The sequence below is a fragment of the Chaetura pelagica genome, unplaced genomic scaffold (assembly GCF_000747805.2).
Source record: "Chaetura pelagica isolate M959 unplaced genomic scaffold, ChaPel_1.0 scaffold104, whole genome shotgun sequence".
In the NCBI taxonomy this organism is placed as follows: Eukaryota; Metazoa; Chordata; class Aves; order Apodiformes; family Apodidae; genus Chaetura; species Chaetura pelagica.
The window spans coordinates 6,867,803-6,891,867 of NW_009953786.1; the positions used below are offsets into that span (position 1 = coordinate 6,867,803).

The following is a 24,065-nucleotide window of genomic DNA, read 5'->3' on the forward strand; positions in this document are numbered from 1 at the left end:
TTGTGCCAGTGCAATCTGATGTATCAACCAATACACACTGAGGTATTGTCTTGCTAAGTATTTTCTAAACTCAGAGGTTGATTTCTAACCTTCTTGAGTATGTTTGGATTGCTGAATCCTCTTTGGATATGAACTCTTTGAGTCCTGTTGACTTGGTTGGAGCGGTGCCATCAAACCTGTGCTGGCATCACAGCTAAACTGAAGAAGCATGGTCTGGATGACTGGGTAGTGAGGTGGTTTGTGAACTGATTGAAGGAAAGAAGACAGAGTTGTAGTCAATGAGACAGAGTCTATATGAGGCCTGTGTCTAGTGGAGTGCCTCATAGGTCAGTACTGGGACCAGTACTATGCAATATATTCATCAGTGACCTGGATGAGGGAACAGGGTGCGAGTTTCAGGAGGATGGAGCCAGTCTCTAGGACAATGGGCAGCAGGTGCAAACTGGAGCATAGGAGGTTCCATGTAAACATGAGGAAAACCTTTTTCACTGTGAGGGTGACAGAGCACTGGAACAGGCTGTCCAGAGGGGTTGTGGAGTCTCCTTCTCTGGACACATTCAAAACCCTCCTGGACATGTTCCTGTGTGAGCTGCTCTAGGGGATCCTGCTTTGGCAGGACTAGAAGATCTTCCGAGGTCCCTTCCAACCCCTAACATTCTATGATTCTGTGATCTGCTGCCTATGGGTATGCCCCATAACCCAGTGTATCTCCATTTGGTCAGCTGATGGATTTGAAAGCCATTAAATTGCCCGGTGTTGTCAGCTGCCTTTAACAGGCCACTACCATTTCACCCTTTATCCTAGTATTGATCTCAGTATTTTCATGAGGAAAATACCTGTTTAACAGCAAAACTGACATCCAAAGTATTAAAAGCAGTGTTGCTGAAATACTGTGCTCTTTTCTGGTCTTGGTTTCTTGTGCTCCAGCTTCTGCTGTTATTTTGGTTATGTCTTTATCTACTAGATTGAAGAGCCTTAAATGCTTGCTGCTTTCTTCATGTGAAGGTCTCTGTGAACACTAAACAAATAACTTGTAGATTTGTATTTGAAGATCAAAACAGGGTGAGCTCAAGCCTCCCACTTCAAGGCATCAGTTCTTGCCTTTGACATAGTTTTGTGCATCTGTATTACACCATCTTTGTTTTTTCAACTTTGTTATTATTTGGACAATAATTCTGGATGTGATACTCCAACATCATTTGGGTTAACTCGAAATAGTTATAACTCCACTTTTTCTGCCTTTTAAATTGTTTCAGTAGTTTGATTTATTTGAAAATAGCTTTTCTTCACAATTTCATAGCGTGGTAACTATGACATTGTTTAAACCTCTTCTCGGTATAAAGTGAAGTAGTGAGTTTGAGGTGAGGTCAGTGAAATTAAACTGAGGCTAGTGGAGATAAGCTGATTTGTTACAACAGAAGTGTAGTCCCTATCTATAGTTCTTTGGGCTTTAATGGTTATACAGCTCTTACAGCTGTCAGGGGATGACTGAAAAAGCAATTGAAGAAAAAAATATTCTTCTGATGGTCTAAAAAGAGAAAATTGCTTGGAAGGTTCTTCTCTATTCTTTGTTATGTTTCATTCATGAGAATAATTGGGGGTATAATTAAATGTACATTTTAGATGAAGTCAAGTACTTCTTGATCCAAACACAACAGTAATGCCTAAGGAGAAGGAGTGATTAGGAAAGGAAGCTGATGGGAAGCCTGGCACAAAACCAGACCTAAAAATTATTTTCCACAATTGTTTTCTTTTAAGCTGTTTCCAAGATATACAGGGGTGTGTAGCACAGGAGGGTGCAGTGCTTGTGCAGCCAGAGGGTCACAGTGCAAGCTAGGAGTTGCACCTGTAGGGCTTGTTTTAAGTCGCCTGGTGATTCTCCAGTCCTGTCTCTGTGTCTTTGAGGGTCTATGCCCTGGTGTTGAGGGAAGTTGGTGAAAAGTCTCTCAAACTTTTTCAACTTGTTCAAGAAGAGGTGAGAGGAGAATGGCAGGCTGCTGAAGCACCAGCTGCACACCCTGCAGCAGAGCTCTTAAAAATATACCTTTGAACGTTTCTTACCACTGCAGTGATTTTTGCCAAGCAGCTCTGTCAATTCTTTTTACATTTTTCAAAGGATGGTCAGAGTCTTTTGAAGTCAGTGGAAGTATTCCCATTGAATCCAGATGACTTTCTGGCTCTGAGCTGGACAGGTTTGCACCAATATTCTTTTTGATTTAGTGTTGTATGGAAGACTTGGACCTTCAGTGATATGTAATGGAAAGGTGATCTGTGAGCACAGGAGTTAGAAAACAAGGCAAGTCTTGGAAACATCCTAGTTTCTTACTGTCTCTGAATAGTATTTTAGTTTCATTGGCAAGTGCTTTGGTTTGGGAGCTGCCTGGGCTTGCTTGGGAGCTCTGATTCCATCAGTAAAGAATGGATCCTAGCTTGAAGCACCTCGCCCATGTTCAACTAGCAGTGGCTCGCTTTGGTGGCTGATTCCCAATGCTGGAAAATCAACCTTCTGGCAATAGGGATGTAGTAGATTATATGCAAGATAATAATGACCCCTTTAGTTTTACTTGGAACCACTGATCTCCCACTTTATTTATTTGTAAGAAAGCATATCCTCGAACTCCAGGCCTTACATGTGCTTGTGCATCTTGCAGTTCCTTCTTAAGACACTCCACTAGCTTAATGCATTTTTGCTGATAAAAAGGCCCTTCATGTGCTTGCATGGACTTGTGTGTTTCTGTGTAGCAGAGGATCCTGCTTTCCTTTTATGCTCTGATGTTCGATGGCTGGTGTGATAACACATATGATAACATCGTGTAAAGGCCATGTTCTAATGTGTCGCTTTTAACAAAGATCATGAATAATTCATCGTTGCTGTAATACTGCCAAAGCTTTGTTTATTAAAGCTACAAATACCTGTACTGGAAGAAGAGATTTCTCCCGTATGGCATGCTTGTTTCCACCTTTTCCTCTACCCTGTAGTGAAGCTGGTCCTTTCCTGCTGTTACAGAATTATAAAGTGGCTCTGTCACAGTGGAATCAGCATTAAACTTCACAGTGCAGTTATGCAGGAAGGCCAGATAAAGTGTGTGTCTCTGAAGCTAAAAGAGATGGGTTATTCCATGTAACTTCCCTTATCTGTTCCAAATTTGTGTTTCTCATATCTCTTTAAAGTGTGCAATTACTCTTTACTTACTTAATCTTCTTCTTCTCCCCCACAACAGTCAGAATGGGACCTGTACAGTGTCCAGACGCCAGAACACCATCCAGGAGCTCTTGCAAAACTGTTCGGATTGCCTGATGCGAGCTGAGCTCATCGTACAACCTGTGAGTGCCTTTTGTTCTTCCTACCAAAGTGATTATGAACATTACAGGGAATAAGTGCTACACTGTCTTCTGGACTCACAAGATCGGAGTCTTCCTCTCCTTTCTCCCCTTTCAGCTTTTTCCGTGAGGCAGCTGGCAGTGGAGTATCATCCTAGGTCTCTCTCTTCAGTCTGCGCTCGGTGTTGAGTAAACCTGTTTGAAATGCACCCGATAAAATAAAGGAGGAGTTCTTGTTTTTTTAAAAAAAACAAAACCAGCAAACAACCTTCAAACAAATTCTACTACATCTTATTTTTCAGTTTTAGTTCAAGACAACTGTCAGCATAAACAGCTGTTAATAATCTTATGACCACTTACACTCTCTCAGTGTGTCCTGTAGAATATTGTCATCCTTTTCTGGGCCACAATATAAAACCAAATGACCACAGGAAAAACCTTTGTTACCTCTATTTTATTTTTGCAGATGCCTCCTAAGTAAACTAGATTAAAATCCTGGCTGTGTCATCCCAAATACACACAAATGATCTTTGCTGGACGTTACACTGATATAATCCCATAGTGCCTGGGGGTGGGTCACTCACTGATGCTAGATTCAGTCCTGGTGAACTCTCAATGTGGAATGTCCTCTGTTCCTGCTCAAGTCAGAGGAGGTGCAGGGTGGTGAGTGCATCCTGCTGCTGAGGCCACAGAGATGCAAAGCCCATTTGTAGTTCTGGCAGTATCTGTGATTTAATGCACACTTTTGGACCCTCTGTGGTCAGAAATTTTTTTCAGGAATGAACTCTGTGGTTAGCAGTTCATTTGGTTTTCAGAGATACAGCAAGTGTAAGCATGTTTATATAAAAATCAATGCCAGAGTAAATACTGCCTCTTGTTAAGGACTAATATTATTGCAGTGAAGTTAAAAGAAAGTGTTGTTTAGTTCCACCTTGGTTCTACAACATGCATTGCTTTTTTTTTTTATATATTTTCTTTCTGAGGGACAAAGTAACGAGGTCTATCAACATTCTATTTGCCAAATCAAATCACAGCTGGGTTATGTTTTGTTCAGCATGGCTGTGTCCATGTGGAGTGAGATCAAAAAGCTGTCTCTTCCTGCTTGAAGCACCATGACTGTGCTGGTTCACTGCACTGGGAAGCTACATGGAAAATTTTCCTATACTTTGGGCGGTAAGGTAGGATGCAAACGTGACAGGGCATGAATTTGGTTTCTGGAAGACAAGGGTTCAGTCTGTTTTTGCAGGGTAAGAATGTCTTAGAACCTCAGGGCAACTGGAAAATCAGGAGCAATATCCACCAGTTCTCCCTAGGACAGCATTTGCTTCTCATCCTCCGAACACAAAAGCATAAGGTCTTAAAAACTTAGCACACCATATGATGTCTTGGCTTCACTGAGGAGTCAGTCCATCCAGTCAGGATGTGCTGTTATTTATGTAAATCTTTGGTTGGTATTATGTTTTAATAATTTTCTTTCATATTTTGTTTGTATCTGCCAATTTGCCTTCTGCCAGTTAAAACTGGCAATCAGTAACCTAGCAGTTGAAACCTGTCATGCTTCTTAAAAATAGCAGTCCTCTTAACATCTCTTTTAAAACAACCAAGCTGAAGCTTAGATAATGAATATGCATGTTAATGTCCCATCTCTGGTATTTTTGTTCATTTTGTTATGTTTGTTTGTTTGTTTTAGGAGTTGAAATATGGGGATGGTGTCCAGATTAGAGGGAACAGAGATCTTGAAGATTGTTTTGGACAGGCAAATGAGCAAATGGATATCCTGGATGGGCTGATCAGAGAGATGAGGCAGATGGGCCAGCCCTGTGACATGTATCAGAAAAGGTATTTCCAGGGAAGGGAGGGGGAATGTGGCTGGTAGAAGTTTGTGGTGTCTCAAGTGCTCATCTTCCCTGTTGTTGAAGGTTATGACAGAAATTAATAAAGTGGAACTAAATCTGTTTGGGGCATGCTAACATGAAGAAGGGCCTTGCAGTAATGTATTTCTTAGAGAATTTTATACTTTCCTTGTCCCTGTGAAATTTCAGTCAGTATATTTTTTTTCCACCACCTGTGCTTTAAGCACTTTCTTTTGAATCATTGCTGGTCCAGTGGGAGAGATTAATTATGTTGTTCCCATATTTCCTGGGTGATTTCCTCTTAGTTACTAAGTGCTTCCTTCCCTTTCAGGCTGCTTCAACTTCAAGAGCAAATGCGTGCCCTGTACAAAGCCATCAGTGTCCCCCGTGCCAGGAGGGCCAGCTCCAAAGGTGGTGGTTGCTACTCTTCTCAGAGTGGCTCAGGCTGGGACGAGTACACGAAACGTGTCACTAGTGAATGTTTAAGCTGGATGAGGCAGCAAAAGGTAAACCTGTGCAAAACTTCAGTAGAAACTTGAAAGTACACATGCTCTCTCTCTCTTTTTTTTTTTTTTTTTCCCTTCCAGTGTTGTACTTAATAGTGAGTTTCCACTGAAATATGAACACGGATTGGGGTCTTCTTTTGCAGAGGAAAAATGTGGAAACTAGGTTTGAAAGCTAAATGAGATACAGCTTGTTAACATAGCAAAAGGCATTGGCATGGTTGCATTAGAAATGTTTATGCTCGTTATTTCCTTTCTTCCATAGATTTAATTTATGATTCATGTTTATTTTAACCCTGTACACACAGATCAGCTCCACAGACTTAGCTATTTTCCAGTACTTTACAATTGTTCTCCCCCTCTGATCTATGCTTATCACAGTGTGAGTTTGAGGGTAGAGCTGATGGCCACAGGGACTAGGCTTTCAGAAGTCACTACCGAAATACACAGGAAAATGCTGACATTGCTGCCTGTTGCATTCCCAGAATAAATTTGCCTATGCACAGCTGTTGGTAGTGTAACCTGGAGTAGAAAACAGGCACTGAGATCCCTTTGTCAGTTTTTGTGCTGCTGAAGTGAAAACTATGTGTTTGTGGTAGGGAGGCTGAAACAAGGTGGCTGCAGTTACACTTTGCAGACTTCCTGCAGATTGAAGTGGCATTATTTTTATCTCTCTTTATTAGGTTGTTGCTTAGTGATCCTGTCATTGTTATCTGCATATGGTATTTCCCAGGTGGCTGCTATGCAAACCAGATGAGGAGGGGAGAGCTCTGTACAGTTCCCATACTTTTATGTGAGTGCTAGTCCTAGTCTTGTATTTCAGCGCCCTTCCACAGCACAGCATGTTTTAGGGGAAGAAGGGGCAGTGGAGATGTGCTCTTTGAGTGGTAACGTTGTGTCCGGACGGCAGCAACAGCTACAATTGCTCTTCAAACCCTGTGGGAGAGTAGGCTAATTGTCAGATCTGCCATGGTTTGAGGAGTGATATTGGACAGACACTGGGCACACTTCCAGTGATGAAAGGCTGTGAGCAGGCTGCACCTCCCAAAGTCTCCATGTGACACCCTGCACTAAGCACAGGGAGCATTTTATAGCAGTGTTCCCACACAAGCTCCTGTGAAAGTAAAAGGCTTGCTCGCTCTGCCTTCCTCAATCCTTAAGGCAAAGCTGAGGTGTGGTCAGTAAGCACTTAGCTCCCTATTCGGCTTTGGAGGTTTCTTAGAGAAAACTTGTTTTGAACTTTCCACTATTCCTCTTCTTCCTGCCACGCCTCTGTGTGCCTCGGTATCTGCTTGTGCTGGGACCAGGGTAACGTTTTGCCTAGTAGTGTGGTGAGATGTGGGGAAAAGGTCTGAGCAGCTGTAGTTTTCTGCTGGTGTTTTTGTGGTTTTTTTTATCTGGATGGTTTGCTGACAGGAGAATCGGGTGGTAGGAAGGTTGGTCAGATTTCTGGTGCAAAGTTAGTGGAAGCACAGTGAGATCCAGGCACCCTTTGTTCACATGCTGGCAGCAAGCCAAGGCTGCTGTTGTTGCTACAGTCTCTTTAGACTGTTCAAATATAATGAGAAGGGTCAAAGTCCTGTAACTTCTAGATGGCTGAATGCAAAATGGTTTTCTTTCTTGGATCATTTTCAACACTGCCTTTGAACCCCTACACTTGAGTGTGGTTCAGCCTTTACTGTCATCTGTTGACTCATAGAGATTTGACTCCAAGCTGGTAATTACTAAATTCTGTCCCAACCCAAGATTAAGATACCTATTCATTTACTGTGTGTGCCTGCAGACTGGGATTCAGAGAGAGATGCAGTGTGTCTTTACAGCATAAAAGAGGATTTGGAGCTTGAGGAGGTGGATTGTGAATTCAGTGGCTTTTAATATTTGAAACTAATGAAACAACTGCAGTCAGATAGTATTTGAGTTAGTAATTAGCCAGGTGTATTACTGTTTATCAAAGGCTGTTCCTAGACATTTTCACTCAACATCCTACAATAAATGTTGCAAAAATGCAGGACAAACAATATGTTCTATAATAATTTCAGTTTATTTTCTGGTTTTCATTTAGTTTGAATTTAACTGAAGTTACTGGAGTTTACAGGAGTGTAATTAAAATGGAAATGTAGTGTACCGGGCTACAGAACTTGACTGGGTATTTTCACATGAATGGCATGAAAAACATTGTTTAGTAAAGTCATAATTTGTTTTCAGAGTGATAAGAATGTAACTATACTGTAGAATAGATAGGACAGTTTGGTCCAAAGAAAACAGATGAAAAGACACTATTGGCTGTGCTTCATCTAATTAGACTAATTTTAATGTATTTATTCCCCCCCCCCCCCCCCCACTTTGTTTCTTCTTCATTGGGAGCCTGTCACACAGTGTAAATGATGATAGTTTTAAGGAATTGTAACCCCTGATTCTGAACTGTTCAGTGTTACTCTCTACTGCAAAGTTGTGTTTCCTTTACTTCAATTCCTTTATGCTCCCGTTTAGATAGTAATGTTGGAAATGAAAGTACAAATACTGCCCCTTTCTCCTAGGCTGAAATGGAGCTTGTGAAATGGGGGTTTGATGCCGCATCCATCGAGCAACAAATTAGTGAGCACAGGAGAACACATAATGCCATTGGAGACTATCGTTGGCACCTGGACAAAGTCAAGACAGATCTGGTAATTACTGTCTTCCCTTACAGGTCATTTAGTCTAGATTGTGTCATTTACTCTCCACTACTAAAAGGGATGCTGAATAGCTCAGCTTCTCTTCAAAGAAAAGCACTGATGTCATTATAGCAACTGCTTTCAACCCAATACTTACTGGTTCATGATTATTTTGTGTTCATGATAATTTTTTTTTCTCCAGAATTTTAAAATGAAGAATGAATAGTTATTTAACATTTCATTGTTGTGTACCAAGGCTGGCAAACAAATATTGCAAAACTTTTGTGAGAAGAAGGGTTAAGTGGTTATTCTCACTTTCTGTCTAGCTGCATTAAAACATGAAAGTGAAAGGGTGAGGTAGGTGCTTAGGTAAGGTAATAATGAGGGAATTTCTGTGAAAAATGCCCTAATTCTGAGCTAAACTTGGAGCTTTTTTTGCATGTGGGCTATTTCATGTTTGGTTGGTTGGTTTTTTTGCCCTCTTAGGCTTCTGGTCTTCTCTGGATTTTGTGACTGGAATAAAGAAGTCACAGAAAATGCAGTGTCTAACTTCCTCTGCTATGAGCCCAGTAATTAGGTATAGGAGAGAGCAGGCTTACTTCATTCCTGTTCTTATTTTTTGTTAATTGCTCACATAGACAGGAGAGAGAGGTGAGCCTTAAAAAAAGGGACTCTGTTCTGGAGCTCTGATGTCTCAGCCAAGCTGAAGAGTGGAAGAGATGTTACCCCCTTTCCCCTTCTGCTTGTTCAAATAGGAAAGGTGATAGTTTGGCTGCGTGGAATCACAGTTCTAAGGTTGTGCAGCTTCCCAGTCATAGAAATGAGAATAAACTTGGAGCCTCCTGGTCATGTCATAGTTTGTACTATTTCATAATCTCCAAAGCCAGCTTTAGGACTATCTGGTTCCCTACAAATGTCTGGGCGTTTGGTACAGAAAGAGATCCAGTTCTGGGAGCTGTTTTGGTATTACAGGGGTTGTGTGCAGCCTTGCTTATATACTAAGCATCCCAGAGGAAGCAAGTTTGTCCAAGCCTTGGTTTTATACTTCTTATGGTCCTCCAGTGTTGCAGATCTGCTATTCACCTTTGTCTCTTGCAGGCATTTGTAGGTTACCACCTGTAGTTATTATGATACTAGCACTGTAATGGAAATATCAGCAAATAGGCAACTTGTAAAAGGCTCACTAAGTGTTTGCTGTCTCTATTGCAGCGGGAGAAGGCTGCGGTTCATCAGCTGGAGGAAGAATATGAAGGACTGCTGGTGAGCATGAGATGTGTTCATGTCTGATCCACTCTATGATGAATGCTATTTTTTTTTCATAAACACCAGTGTGATCATCAAGGGAACTCTTCGGGTTTCAGCCGAGTGACGGATGTGTATTTAAATAATTCTATTCAGCAGTCAACTGACAGTGCTTTGTAGTTTCTGTGAAGTTTGGTTTGAGTCATGGACTTGAGATTAATTAGCTGCTGTATAATTGACTTTCCCTCACAAGGAAGTTTCTAGTTTGCACCTGGTGAAAGGGAGTTGATCTCTAAGCAGGTGAGGAGTAGAACTCTACCTCCTTAATGAGAGTAAATGTAGTGATGAAGTTAGTCTATATATGAAGCTTAACAAGTTACTCAAAGGTGGGATTATAAACAAATTCTGTGTAGGGCTGTACATCTTTTCTGCTTTGGATCTTCATGTAAAATACAGTGAGAGTCCTGTGCAAATGCTAGATTTAACTCTTTGGATTGGAAGTTGATTTCTGTACATGTTTCAAGCAACAGGATGTGTATTATGATGTGAAGACATAAGGAAACTTAATGAAGTGGCATCTGTAGAAAAGGTGCTGCTACAACATCAAGGATGTACTATATAGCAGTAATTGCAAGTAGAAGTCATGTTAAATATTCAGGCATTTCTTGTATTTTCCCCCATGCCTTTTTGCTTGCCTGCCTACATGTCTGTTACACTTGTGTTTGAAATAGCTTTCAGAAGCTGCTGACCTGCACATGTAGTATTTATGGCTTCTAATTTCTGGAATTCCTTGCAGAAATACTCCTTTGAGAGAATGGATCAGCTCCGTCAATTCCAGAACCTCATCCAAGCCACCAGCAGAGAGATCATGTGGATCAATGACTGTGAGGAAGAGGAGCTTCTCTATGACTGGAGTGACAGGAACACTGATATCGCAAGGAAGCAGGAGGCCTTCTCTGTAAGGCAGTTCAACCTCCTTGTGCTTTTTCCATGGGCCCTTTTTTGGGGTAGTGAGCAAGGAACAGCCTGGCTTAGGGGAACTGATCACAGGATGGGAGTTTCTTCACTTTTTCAAAGTTTCTGTCTTTTATCAAGGCTTTTGGATTAAGTGCTGTGGGACAATCTTTTGAGTCAATATTGGACATCTATTGGAAGATTGTGCTCCCCTTCAACCAGCTGTAATTGTTTCCTTTGACCTTGGAAGCTGGCCTTACCAGCACAGTCTGCTGTGGACTAGTAATCACATGTAACTTGTGCCCACAGTCATTACTTTGGCATGTTAAACTAAGGAACTTTAATGCTCCCTGTTAGGACTATCTAGAGGTTAGAGGGTCCCTGTATTTGACCGTGATGACTCTCACCAGGAAGCAGAACTATATCAGAGGGAGCTGCTCTCCCTTCCTCTGATGGTTTTGCCAGAGGCACGTTGTACCTGCTGTCAGAAGTAGCTTGCACTGCTCTTTATCTTCTGTGGGTATGTAGAGAAATAGAGCAGGTGCATTTCTCTAGTCAATATTGGTGCTTATCACCAAGTTAAAAAAGGAATAAAAGCTCGCACTATTAAGGAGGTACTTTCTTCTATTTTTAATTCAGTTGCTTGGGATGTTGCAAGATGCTGTAATTTTTGCTTCTGTCATTCCTAGGAAAGGCAGAACTTTGGGTGCTTTGCTCTATGAAGTAGCAACTCTAGAGGCTAGAATTCAGATGACCGTCTCTCCTTGGTTCAACTGTCTTAATAATTAACTTCAGTACAGTGATTAGAATTACTATTGAGTGTTGGCAGGGATAATTTTACATTATCACAACTGTTTGGAAAAGTTAAAGTAAATCATCTTGTGCTGTGTAGGTTTAGGGGCTTGTTTAATGCTGTGTTTTGGTTGTTTAGAAACGCATGAGTGAACTGGAAGTTAAAGAAAAAGAACTCAACAAGCTAAAGCAAGAAAGTGACCAGCTAGTGCTTAACCAGCACCCTGCTTCAGACAAGATTGAGGTGAGTTAGACTTTGTGTGATTTCACTTGGTCCTTTAGTTGCTACATGAGAACTTTTCAGTAACAGTCTGTAAATGAAATATTAGGTTTGGACGTGAGAAGTGTTTGTGTGCTAAAAGAAAGCATGTCCAGCTGCATGAGCTGTTCTAATACATGTTGCCACCTTCCTCTCCAAACCTGGCCACAACAGCTGCAGGCTTCCTAAGAGCTATGGGGAGAGCTATTGTTGTCTAATTTGATGATAAAAGCATGTAAAAAGGAATATGAGGCTTAGGGAGTTTTCTGAGTGTATTGAAATTGCTGTATCTCGTTTGAATTGTCTACAGTGCAGTGGAATTTATGGTAGGAAGGCATGTCGTCATCTTCTGCTGTCTTAATAGGCATGTTTTGAAGAAAGCCACACCCTTTGAGGGTTTATATTTAATCCAGGTGCAAATACTTTCTGCAGCTCAAATTCATAGTGCATTTCTACAGCTTACCCAAGACACTTTTGCTTTCACGGCTTGATGTACATTTACTTTTCAATTACAAAAGCTGCAACAACTTGGAAATTCTCATTGTATTAGGAAATGCTGTAGTTGTTACAGTTTTAAGAGTACTTAAACCTATAACTTAAAGAAACTAGAAGGAAAAACAAGTCCTTTCTGGTTTTTAGTGCATTTACTTTGCTAACTGTTGTGTTCTGGAAAATCACCATTCATATTTCTGCTGTGGTCAGGTTCTGGCTTAAAGAAAAGGTCCTTGTAAGCTCCAGCAGTAAAGTAAAAAGTGTGGAATTTTCTGAGGAATACATGAGCACTACTTGAGAAGTTTTAATTTAAAAATAGTAATCATAAAAAAAATCATATTTGACAGTGTTCCTTGGAAGGAGGAGAACATGACAATTTGCAATCGTATTTACACGTTTCACCCTTTCTGTTCATGCACTTTATGCTGATCAAACAAAATTCAAGCTATGAACAAATTTCTCTGTGTTCCACAAACAGGTATTTTAACTCTTTCCAGTCAGGTGCTTAAAAGTTGGGGAACTATTTGCATAAATTACATTATTCTGGTGTGCATGGATTTGTCTTAGCAGCTTTTGCATTTGCATTTATGTGGAACATAAATATTTTTGCTTGAGTCTAGATTTGGGCAAGGAATGAATGTGGTGGTTTGAGTTCTGTATATTACTATTTTTGTTAGGCCTACATGGATACATTACAAACTCAGTGGAGCTGGATTCTTCAGATCACCAAATGCATCGATGTTCATCTGAAAGAGAACGCAGCTTACTTTCAGGTGAGTAGTGATGTGAATAGTTCACACTACTTTTGTTAAAATATTAATCCCATCACAGGTATTTTTATCTGTACCAAAATACTTTTAAATTCATGAACAATTATGGATAACACAGTGTTACCATATTGTAAATGCTACTGTTCTGCCAGATGTAAACTGTGATTTCTCATGAGAGGATTTCATTGATTTTTAGCAGACATTTTTTAAGAGCTGTGTGAAAATGAAATCACAACTTTTCTTCTGTAGTTCTTTGAAGAGGCCCAAGCCACAGAGTGCTACCTGAAGAACTTACAAGACTCCATCAGAAAGAAGTTCATCTGTGATAAGAGCATGTCACTGCAGACTTTGCTGGAGCAGATAAAAGAGCTGGAGGTACTGTCACACCCACTGTGTCCTGCTTTCCCTTGGAAATCAGTTGCCCTCTTCAGATGCCAAATGTAAACCCACTTGTACTGCAGTGCTTATATATAGTACTGTATGAACATGAAGCCATAATCCATTCCTATCCATTTCTCAGGAAAGCCTTCAAATGGATCAGTATTATTTTAACTTGTGTAGTACTGCTTAGGAACTCTTGATTTCTTTTTAAATCTGGAATGAGCCTGACAAATGGCCAAGTTTCTGCCATACTAACAAATTAAAAGAAGGCAAAACTTTCATTCATAAGTGGTAGAATAGATTTTTCCTCAAAGCAAAAGTGCATTTAATAAATCATAGAATTTTTTAGGTTGGAAAAGACCTTTCAGATATCATGTCACTATGACTGTAGTCTCTTTGAAAGGACTTAGCTCAGCTTTTTTAGCTAACTATTTGCTCATTGTGAATTAGTTACAACAAATGCAAATTGAATATACTGGAGAAAAAATGGTCAGTGATGTAAAAAGGCAATTGATGAAGTCAGGTTTGAGAGTGTAGTTACTACTTTTCTTTGGTTAGCATTCATGTTATAACAGTCTTTCCACTTATTCCTGTGTTTCTTACACATCACTTTAACCACATTGCAGGAAAACCTGCTTTGCAAGTTTCGCAAACTTTGCAGCTTGCCAGGGTTGCAAAGATACTTAATGTTTCTCTATTTTTCAGCCAAAGACTCATCCCACTGTACCTAAAAGAGTTTTACCTACTCTGAGCTCCAAATGTATCCCTTTTTTATTAAACAGTGGGAACTAGGTGTGATTTCTTCTTAGAATGTATTTTTAACATACAATAAATCTTTGCAGAATGAACGAGAGAGAATTCTTGAATACAAGAGGCAAGTGCAGAGTTTGGTGAATAAATCCAAGAAGATTGTGCAGCTGAAGCCACGTAACCCAGACTACCGGAGTAACAAGCCTATTATCCTCAAGGCTCTATGTGACTACAAACAGGATCTGGTATTGTATCCCTTTTTGGCTGAGAATGAACATCATATAAACTAGAACATGGCAAAGGTTTTAGTAAACAAACTGTTGAGTTGATAGGTGAAATCCCTTTGTCTGCTTTTGATCAGCATGTAAATTACTGTATCAAAAAACCTCTGACTTTCAAGCAATTATGAATGGACAAGTTAGGTGCTGGTGGGTTAGTAAGTCTAGTCAAAATTAGTATTATTGTTATTATTAGTCTGTTAAATAGCATCAGTTTTGTAATAGGTCTGTTCTGTTATCTGTAAAACTTGTTTTACTTGACTAACTAGGTTGCACTCCGCTAGTGACCAGTAATTGACCACTGTGATTTGTGTTTGTGATCTGGGGTTTCTGTTGTCCCCTCTATGTCGGTGTTCACCCGTACCACGTCTTATTCCAGAGTCACAGAAGTTCAGCCCTCACGGAGTAACTACTTGTTACTTAGAAGCAAACCTACATGAACTTAGGCAATAACCAATTACCTGACCACTTGCTAATTGCTCTTACAGTTAAGCAAGCTAAATTCTGCTAGGGTGAGGGTAAGCCCAGACAAGTCCGAAGTCTGTGCGTGGTCAGGTCAGTGCGAAGCCTGTGGCCTTTTTACAAATTCTATTAAAAAAGAATCATATCTGCTGGCTGCAGAGGTGTGATGCAGAGAGTCCTGTCAGGATAAATGACAGCAGAACCCCCTTCTCTTGGATATGAGTAGGTTGTAACCTCTACCATGGCCACACCCATGACTGCAGGGTGTCAGGTTTTCTGGCAGTTTGGGCTGGTGAATCTAACCCTGCCACACTGGCCCCTGGTCTCTTGGCAAATCTGGGTGCATCTCTAAGCATCTTCATGCCTCCATCTCACTGGCTTACAGCCATACATGGTTGTGCAGCTTACTGTGGCCACACATCCACACTCGGTCTTTGACGTTTGTCATGTCAAGCTTCAAGTCTGATGATCACCCAGACTGACAACTGTTCAGAGTGTTCTGTGGCTTCCGCTTGGTTTTCTTCAGTTTTCACGTAGCACCAGATGCAGAGTTGATCTGTACTGATCCCTTGGCCCAGTAAGAAGCCAAGATGCACATCCAGACCTGGCAGCTGGAAAGGGCTCCCAGTTCTGCATCTTCCTTGTCCATCTCCCGTAGAAGCCCAATCTTACTTACCTAATGAAAAAAGCTGCTGTTCTGCATTCCTCACAGAAAACCGTGCGCAAAGGAGACGAATGTATCCTGAAGGACAACAATGAGCGCAGCAAGTGGCTGGTGACAGGCCCTGGAGGAGTGGATATGCTGGTGCCATCTGTTAGCCTTATCATCCCACCTCCCAATCCGTTGGCAGTGGATCTTGCTACCAAGTGAGTTGTTGACTGGGTTTGGACACCTATTGCTGGGAGCAGGTAGAAGAGTTTGCTCAGAATAGCAATCAACCACAGAATTTGGTCTGTGCCTTGATCAGAGTGCCCCCCTACCTTGTAAGGGTGGGGGCTAAGGGCTGGATCATTGATTTTAGGCAGTTCACTTAGTGAAGCTTGCTGGGACCTAAGATTATTTAAAACCTAACTTTTACAAGCTTTTTCCTATCTTTAATAATGAAAGTAATGGATGAATTTATTTCCAAGTATTGGTTCAAGTAGAGAGCAAGCCTTGACACACTCCGTATCTGGAGGGTGTTCGTTAGGATGTATTGTAGCCACGCTTGACACACGTGTTTTGACCATGAGATTTCTTTTCCCATCTCAGAATTGAGCAGTACTATGAAGCTATTCTAGCTTTATGGAACCAGCTGTACATCAACATGAAGAGCCTGGTATCTTGGCATTATTGCATGATTGACATCGAGAAGATCAGAGCAATGACAATTGCCAAGGTAGGAATCCAGCTGGGCTTACCTGTAGACCAGGGATGTCCATGCCCTGACCTCTGCTGTCCCAAACAGTGCTTGTGCCCTGTGCAATTTTATGTTATGCAAAATTATGGGCTTTCCTTTTGCTGGGTTGCACAAGCAGTTATATATAGAAGTCTTTGTTTTATTAAGAGAGAAGCAAAATGTTTTCCCATTTAAACATGATATGGATAAATGGGAAAATTAGGAATTTATTATATACTTGCTGTACTTCTTCCCTCTTAAACATGATATGGATAAATGGGAAAGTTAGGAATTTATTATATACTTGCTGTACTTCTTCCCTCTATGCAAGTCCATGAATAGACAGAGTAAGAGGCAGAGTTTCAAGGAATTCTTAAGTTATGAAATGGCTATAACAAGAATAGAGTAGCTCAAAGGGCACTTCTAGTGCCATACTGTTGCAGCCATCCTTTGCTTTTTTCTATAGGTTTGTTAGTTTATTCCTTAATGATCAAGTAGTCATAAACCTTCCTCAATTGCCTCTTTTTTCAAAATTCTCTTCTTCCTCATTTCAGCTGAAAACAATGCGTAAGGAAGATTACCAAAAAATAATAACTGACCTGGAGATCCATTATCAAGAATTCCTCAGGAACAGCCAAGGATCAGAGATGTTTGGTGATGAAGACAAACGAAAGATCCAGACTCAGTTCACTGATGCTCAGAAGCACTACCAAACCTTGATTATACAACTGCCCAATCAACCACGGCAGCCACAAACAGGTTGGCCATCCTGCTGATTTTTGTAGAGGTTGTACTGCTGGGATTTCTTTGTTCAGAGGGTTGTGGATGCTAGTGCATTCTTTTCATGTGAAAATGTTCTCATAAGCATATAAATAGGAGTATGTTCAAGAATTGTCCTGCTGCCTCCCATCATAACAAAACTGGACACGTGGAGGGAAAGATTCTGTTTTGTCTTTCCTTCCTTTGGTGTGAATCTTGGAACAGACTCCTGAAGTTCATGGAACTGGCTGGGAAAATGGGAGTCCTTTAGCCCATCTGATATGTTTTCAGTAATTAAGAAGCCAAGTCTTACTGGTACATTTGAGGAAACAAATCTTTTTCTGAAGGAGAGAATTCATGCCTTGAAACAGCTGCTTAAGGGCCCAGGTCTTCTCCCTCTTCTCAGTTCTTAGGTCACTCTGGCACTGCCTTGGCTTTCTGTACGTAGGTGCTCAGTTCTCTGGCAGTTGACATTTCCCCAATGCCTTTTGCAGTGGTGCCAACTGAGAGCTGTCCTGTGGGCTCCACAAACACCATTATTGTTAATGAGAGAAACCGAGAACATGAGAAGCAGGAGGCCTGGCTGCTGATGGAGCTTCAGAAACTTCGGCGTCAGATTGAGGCTTCTGAGATTCGGATGGTTCAAAGAGCTCCTCTTGGGGTGGATCAAGGGGCTGTGCATGACTTTTCAGTCAGAATAAAGGATTTAGAGGTAACTGTGGATATTCTTCTTTGAGCATCTCAAGTTCAGTATGACTGTGCGTAGCAGGGCATTCTGTAATTGTATTTCTGATCAGCTGGGAAGGACATCCATCCAGTGCAGAAAATTCTCAGTTGGCAGCTAACCACGATGATTTGGATCTTAGTTTAGCTCCTAAGTAGAAAAAGCTGACTCTTAGATTTTAGTAGTCAAATTCTGTGAGGCAAAGAATACAAAGTCTTACGTCAAGTGGACCTAAGTTCATGTTAAACCTTATCCATGGTAAAGTACTACTGAAATCCTTCTCTGCTTGGACACCACTTGACCCCCTACCTCAAGTGCTGTCTGTGGGATGCAGAGTGCATACATGAGCTTTACAGACTCTCTCCCAGTTCTTAAGTTTTGAAGGAGACTGGAGAGAGAGGATTAGGAAGAAAAGATAATAGATCCAGTATATGCAAAATTCCCCTGACACAATAAGGTTGCAAACATCTTAAGCACAGAAGGAACGTGGGGTTTGTACTGAGTGCAGTAGGCAGATGGCAGTAAAGTGCTCTGCATTCAGCAGAGATGAATCTCAGAGTGGGTGAGGTACTCAAAAAGAGATATTACCTGGTGTGGGCTGTGCAAAAAAGAGCCTGCCCAAAGTTACTTACCATAAAGAAAGCAAGCTCAGGTACTGCTTCACTCCTCAGTCAAGCTGGTTAGATAACAGCAAACTATTTGGAAAAGGAGACCCGTTGCATAGGTACTGTAGAATGAACATTCAGCCACCAAAAATGTGTAAATCAGGCATTCTCTTTCCTTAGGGTGTGCAGAATGACTCTCAAATTATGGCTGAAACCCTCAATAAGCATAAGGACTTGCTGCCTAACTTCAGAGGCTCTGAAAAATACGTGTACTTGCAGTCAGAGATAAATGCCCTATTTCAAAAACTGGAAAATATTAATGGTGTTTCTGCTGGCTACTTAGACAGGTAAGACAACTGAGGTTATAGCAGTAAGTAATTTATTTTCTTCCATAACTCTTCAGTCAGAAATCTGCCTTTTGTTACTAGTGGTGTAAAACCACACCTTCTTTTCTACAAATGCTGTACATGTGGGTAGAAACAGACTTTTTTGAATTTCTTGTCTTTTCTGGAAGACCTTAAAAAAGTGAGAATGATGGGTATCACTGAAATTTTTTTGGTATTCTCTATTCTCTTTAACTAATTACCTGCAATTAATGACAAATACTACCTTTCCTGCCCCAGCCTGTAACTGATTTGTCTTGTATTATTTATTTTAGCTTGAATGCACTTAGGTGTCTGCTCCAGATTATTCTACAAACAGAAGATGTTATCAGAGTTTTTGAAGTTAGACTGTCTGAAGAGGAGACTATTCCTTTGGATCTTGATAAAGTGGAGGCTTATCGAGCTTGTCTGAAGGTGAGAGACCAAGACCCAAGAACATAGCAATACAAAATTTGTAGCTGCCAGAACTGGTCTATTGAGCTGGATGAAACCCTTTCAAAACCACAGCAGATTAAAATGCTGATCCTGTTGTATTTTATGACTTAGACCTACAATGCTTTTGCAAATTATTGGAAGCAATGTATGGATTACTATTTCTTCCATCACCTGGTTATTGGTGCCCCCCCAGCAACAAAATTGTCTGTGTTTGTTTCACTTACAAAGCTAGATTTGAAGGCAATACCTCCTTTCTTGCAAAAAGGCTTGTTAATTGCCCTTGTTGTCATCTCATTGTAGCAAGTAAATTTGAGTAGTATTCTGTGTCCTGGTTTTGCCATAGAGTCCATTTCAAATCTTACAGTGAGAACTGTCCATCCTGTATGAGGGGAGAAAGCAAAGAATAACTGCTTTGCTGAGCACTAAGTTGGCTTGCAGAACCAGCCTTTACCTGGCACTGAGCAGGTCCTTTTGTGCACTGAATGCCTTTGGGCCAATAAGGACTCTCTCTCAGTCTTTCCTGTTCTTAGATGCAGTAGGGAAAAAGTGTGTAGATGGCACAAATGGAGCACAACCAGGTTACCCTTTTAGCATGTTAAATGCTAGCTGCAGTTCAATTCCTGAGTTGGTCTTAACTGGTGTAAATTTGAGCTACAGACAAAAAAACACAAACCCAAAACTCGAGCATGTCATCAAAGGATGCAGTCATCCCTGCACATATATAAGGCAGGCCACTGCCTGCCCTGTATATGCCATCTGGTGATACCCCATGGTGTGCAAGTATGTGCACACAAACAAGTGTGTGTTTAATGAAAGATCTCCATGGAAGATGTTTATAAAAAATGCAAACAGAAAAAAAAATACAACAACTCTTCAGATTTTTAGGTAACAGTTAAAAACTGCCAACCCTGAGGCTTGTTTCTACAGCTGTTTCAAGTGCAAGAATCTTTTATACTTCAATGCTATAATAAGGCAGTCTCTTCCTTTGGAGTTTTTTTGGTGACTGCTCTACACAATTCTGAGAATCTGAAATGTTAGCTACAGTATATGACAGCAGAGGCTGCAAATTATTTAAGAGATAGTCTAACTTTTAACACCTTATTGAGTCAAACTTTGTCTGCCAAAGTAGGTGTTTCAGTTTAAAATCTTAAAGTCCAGCTGACATCAGTGTACACGCCCTACTGAATGTGAAGCAAAATCTTTAGATCCCAAAACATTGTGCATTCTGTTGCTGGTTAAATGTTAGTATCTTTTCAAAAATAAGATGTATGACAGCATTTTGTTTTTTCTCCAGAAAATGAAAGCAGACCTAAACATGAAGAAGTCACTACTGAGTGCTCTGGAAAATGAGCTGCAGAAAACGCTTCAGATTCACTCGCAGTCTTGCCAGTCGTATACACTGTATGACATGGACATTGGAAAGTTCTCTGACAAAGTTGCTCAGCTCATAGACCGCTGGCAGAGAGCTGATAAGCAGATAGATAACAGGTTTGCTCGTATTTCCTAATAGCTTCTTCCTTATTGTCATTGCTACTGAGATCATCTTAGCAGTGAGTCTGAAAAAACTGATATGCCATACTAATCACTTCCAGAGGACGGATGATGACTTCAGGGCACTAAAACTAGAGCAACTGTGAATATGTTGAACATGGTTAAAAAGGGATTGTGTAAGACTAAGCAGGAAAATGTAGTTATTCATGTAAGTGTATAATCTTTGTGCTAAGAAGTTGTTCTAGGTTTTTAAATTATTATTCTTGTTAATGTTCTTGGGTTAAGTACTCCCTGCCGGCATTTTTCCCCCCAAACAAAGCAACTATGCTTCTTCCTGAATGCCCTATACCTAAGGGTTAAAAAATTAACACTAAGAATTAAGTAAAAAAAATCCCAACATTTATTTTTCTAATGATTATTGAACTGAAGTAATTTTCTGATTGTTTGTGGGGGCTTTGGGGCGTGTTTTGGTTTTACTTCAGGCCAAGGTCTAGTCATGTTAATAAAAAATGACAGCTTGCTGGTCATTTTGGTTAAATTTGAGAACAAAAGTACTTTATTCTTATTGCTGCAAGGTTTTTTGTCCATCCCTGAGTTCGCGGGAAGTGCCAGCCTCTGGATATTGCAGAGCTGCTCTAAAGCGAGGCACTAAAACCCCATGTTGGGTGACTGATAACTGGAATAAATCTCATTTATTAGAAATTTTTCTTCAGAATCTCCTGTTGGATCTTCCCATAGCTTTATCTGATCTACCACTGTGTCTTATTGATGAAAAATACTGAAAGAAGGAAAGAGATCCCACTTTCCATTTTGACTGTTTCCTCTGTTTTTGTTTTTTTTTTTTTCCTAGATCATGGGATTTGGAAAGGCAGATCAAACAGCTAAAAACTTACCGAGATCTCTACCAGGCCCTGAGCAAATGGATCTGTGATGCCAAGCGCAGGCAGGAGACCATCGAGTCCACGAAGCTGTGCGATTGCAACACTATCATGAGATACCTACATGATCAGAAGGTAGGCAGCATCCAAATGAGTTGTCTTAGATTATCTGGGTTTGAAATTGTTTTACTCTTCCAAAAATATAAGTATCAATGCAGTCAGCAATAAAGTGGCCTGTTTTGAATTATAAAGTATGCAAGCTACCCAAAAGTACCATGTGTCTAGAAGGCAGGAGAGAGGAAATACTGTTATCCTCATTACTTTTTGTGAGCACTGCCACAGATTACGAACAAGACTGTATTAGGCTCACACAAGATCACTGACACTTTTACACACCAGTTGTGAATTAATTCTAGGGGCTGTATGAAGGTGCAACTTATGGGACAAATTATAGCACAAAAATAAAAAGTGAGGAAATGCATCTAAGCAGGAGTCAAGGAACTGTCCCTGCCCAGCTCTGGGCGTTGTTCAGTTACAAGGAATTGTGTCTGAGAGTGACCTTCTCATGCAGAGAGAGAGCTTGCTGGTGTAAAAACTGCATGGCTGCAGGTCCTTTTAGGTCTCAGCCTCTGGGATTGCTGTGGTCTCATAGTGCAGGTGCCTTCTGACAGAGGCAGCTTTTATAGCAGTAAATACTGGCAAATCCCGAGGGGGTGCTTAACAGCTCACTTTTTTCTTGACAGAACTTGCACAGTGAAATCTGTGGGAAGCGAGACAAGGTGGAGGAGCTTCTCAAGCATGCAGATCAGTGCTCAGCTGCCATTAAGGTACTTGGATTTCAGCATTTTTATGGGGTGTGTTTTTTTCACGGTCAGATGCATCCTATTGTCTCTGCTTTGCTGACAGGTGTAATGTCAGCTCCCTGATGTGTGTGTGCGGAAGTTGCTGAGGTGAAGCACTTGTGTGTACAAAATACAATGAAAGCAATTTCTGTACTTGCCACTTGACCACAGGAGATAGATCCAGAAGATACCAGTGAGAGTTTCTCTTCAGGACAATCAGTGTCCTCCTAGCCAGGCTGAACTTTCTAGTTTACATATTAAAAAAATAAAATAATAAGGGAGTAGAGAACAGACCGGTAGCTTAGGAATTAGGTGTGGTTAGGATCTGGCCTTGGAGACAAGACAAACACAGGTTAGAAGGAGGAATGGTGTACAATAGCCATGAAAGCCAAGAAGACATACAGAGAGCGGTTTTGTGGTCCTTGCATTTTAATTTCACCCTTTGTATCAGAATTTTTTCCAGCTCAGTCTTTCTGTGACAAAGATCTTGCTATATACATGGCATGGCATATGTGATATGAAGAGATGCAGAGCTGGTTATTTCTGATGAAGTTTTGGTTCATAACACTAGACCAGTTGCTCCCATGAATTTTTTCCATCTCTGTATAGCCCTCAGCTACTGGCAACACACATCTTCCCCTTTTTGCAAAATGTTTTTTCTCTTTTTCCCTTTGTCACTTTTCTCCATGAGTCTCCACAGTGGAAATTGAACTGATGAGCTTCTATTTTATCATAGATGCTCATATGTACATAGCAAGAGATAAAAGCAAGCAAAAATGTAGATATTTATATTAAAAAAAAAACAACAAACCCAAACAAATAACAAAAAACAAACTTACTTCTGTTAGGAAAAAAAAAACAGTGTTAACAAAAAAAACCCCTGACCTTGAGCATACTTTACTTTGTGCTGAATATTTTTAAATGCTAAAGATTCTAAAAGTTCTGTACCACAAAAATAAAACAAATTTCTGCTTTATTTTGCTTTTCTTTATATATAAATATGTGTATATATACACATACTGCCATCACCTCTCTTCTCAACAGCTCTGTCAGCACGTAAAACAAGAATAAACACAATAAGGAGGAACATAAATAGAAATATCTGTTAGGATTAGGAGTAAAAACAAAATCTGAAAATATTTAGGACAAAATTATCACAGATAACCAAACTCTTGGATGCTCATCCCTCAGGGAGATGGGCACAGGGAGAAACACAGTGTGCAGGAGTTGGTGCTGGGACCAGAAAACACAAGCCACAGAGCAGTAGGTGGCAAAGATTTGCGAGAAAAGACCTGCAAAGCCCTGTATTCACACATAGAAAAGTGTTGTGATTCAGATGCTGACAGTCACTTGAAAGACAATCCTGAAGGAGACCACTAGCTTTCTTGTGAAGTCATCCTGTCAAAGTTTAAATTGCTTTGGTAATTCCTCTAAGCAGGTAGATAAGCCTGAGGACATACAAAACTAGCGAAGCTCAGTCTCGCTACATAGAGCTTCTTACAAGATCAGGAGATTATTACAGATTCTTAAGTGAAATGTTAAAGAGTATGGAGGACTTGAAGGTAAACTGCCTCTTATGTTCTTTACCACCTTTTTTTTAATCACAGGTTACCAAGCTATCACTGATTAGAGTTTCTACTTAAGTACAGTGCAAAACAGTCCACAAAACTAAATCCTGAGCTCAGTGGTGTCCCATGAAGGAGGTTTACAAGCAGTTTCTAGCCTCTTTAACAAGAGCACAGTGTCTTGCAAAGTTACCTCCCAGGTCACATGTGAAATGGGGAACATTAGCTGCCTTGTTAAATAGGAGTTGCTTGTCAAAGCATGCAAGAGGTCCTTGTCTGCTCATCAGAGCCTT

The 24,065-nt window shown here is 40.6% G+C and overlaps 1 protein-coding gene across 1 annotated transcript in view; it reads left to right on the forward strand.

Moving 5' to 3' along the window:
• The first annotated feature begins 3,258 nt into the window (after positions 1-3,258).
• The window catches only part of DSP (desmoplakin), a 28,362-nt gene continuing 7,555 nt past the window's right edge, over positions 3,259-24,065 (forward strand). Inside the window, 20 exon segments of the mRNA XM_010000922.1 lie at positions 3,259-3,324; positions 5,012-5,160; positions 5,506-5,680; positions 8,215-8,343; positions 9,541-9,591; positions 10,370-10,531; positions 11,459-11,563; positions 12,748-12,843; positions 13,090-13,215; positions 14,064-14,216; positions 15,424-15,578; positions 15,964-16,090; positions 16,645-16,849; positions 17,344-17,561; positions 18,359-18,525; positions 18,837-18,975; positions 20,291-20,484; positions 21,338-21,500; positions 22,109-22,192; positions 23,554-23,769. Of these exon segments, the coding sequence (XP_009999224.1) occupies positions 3,298-3,324; positions 5,012-5,160; positions 5,506-5,680; positions 8,215-8,343; positions 9,541-9,591; positions 10,370-10,531; positions 11,459-11,563; positions 12,748-12,843; positions 13,090-13,215; positions 14,064-14,216; positions 15,424-15,578; positions 15,964-16,090; positions 16,645-16,849; positions 17,344-17,561; positions 18,359-18,525; positions 18,837-18,975; positions 20,291-20,484; positions 21,338-21,500; positions 22,109-22,192; positions 23,554-23,769 (2,841 nt within the window). The 5' untranslated portion in view covers positions 3,259-3,297.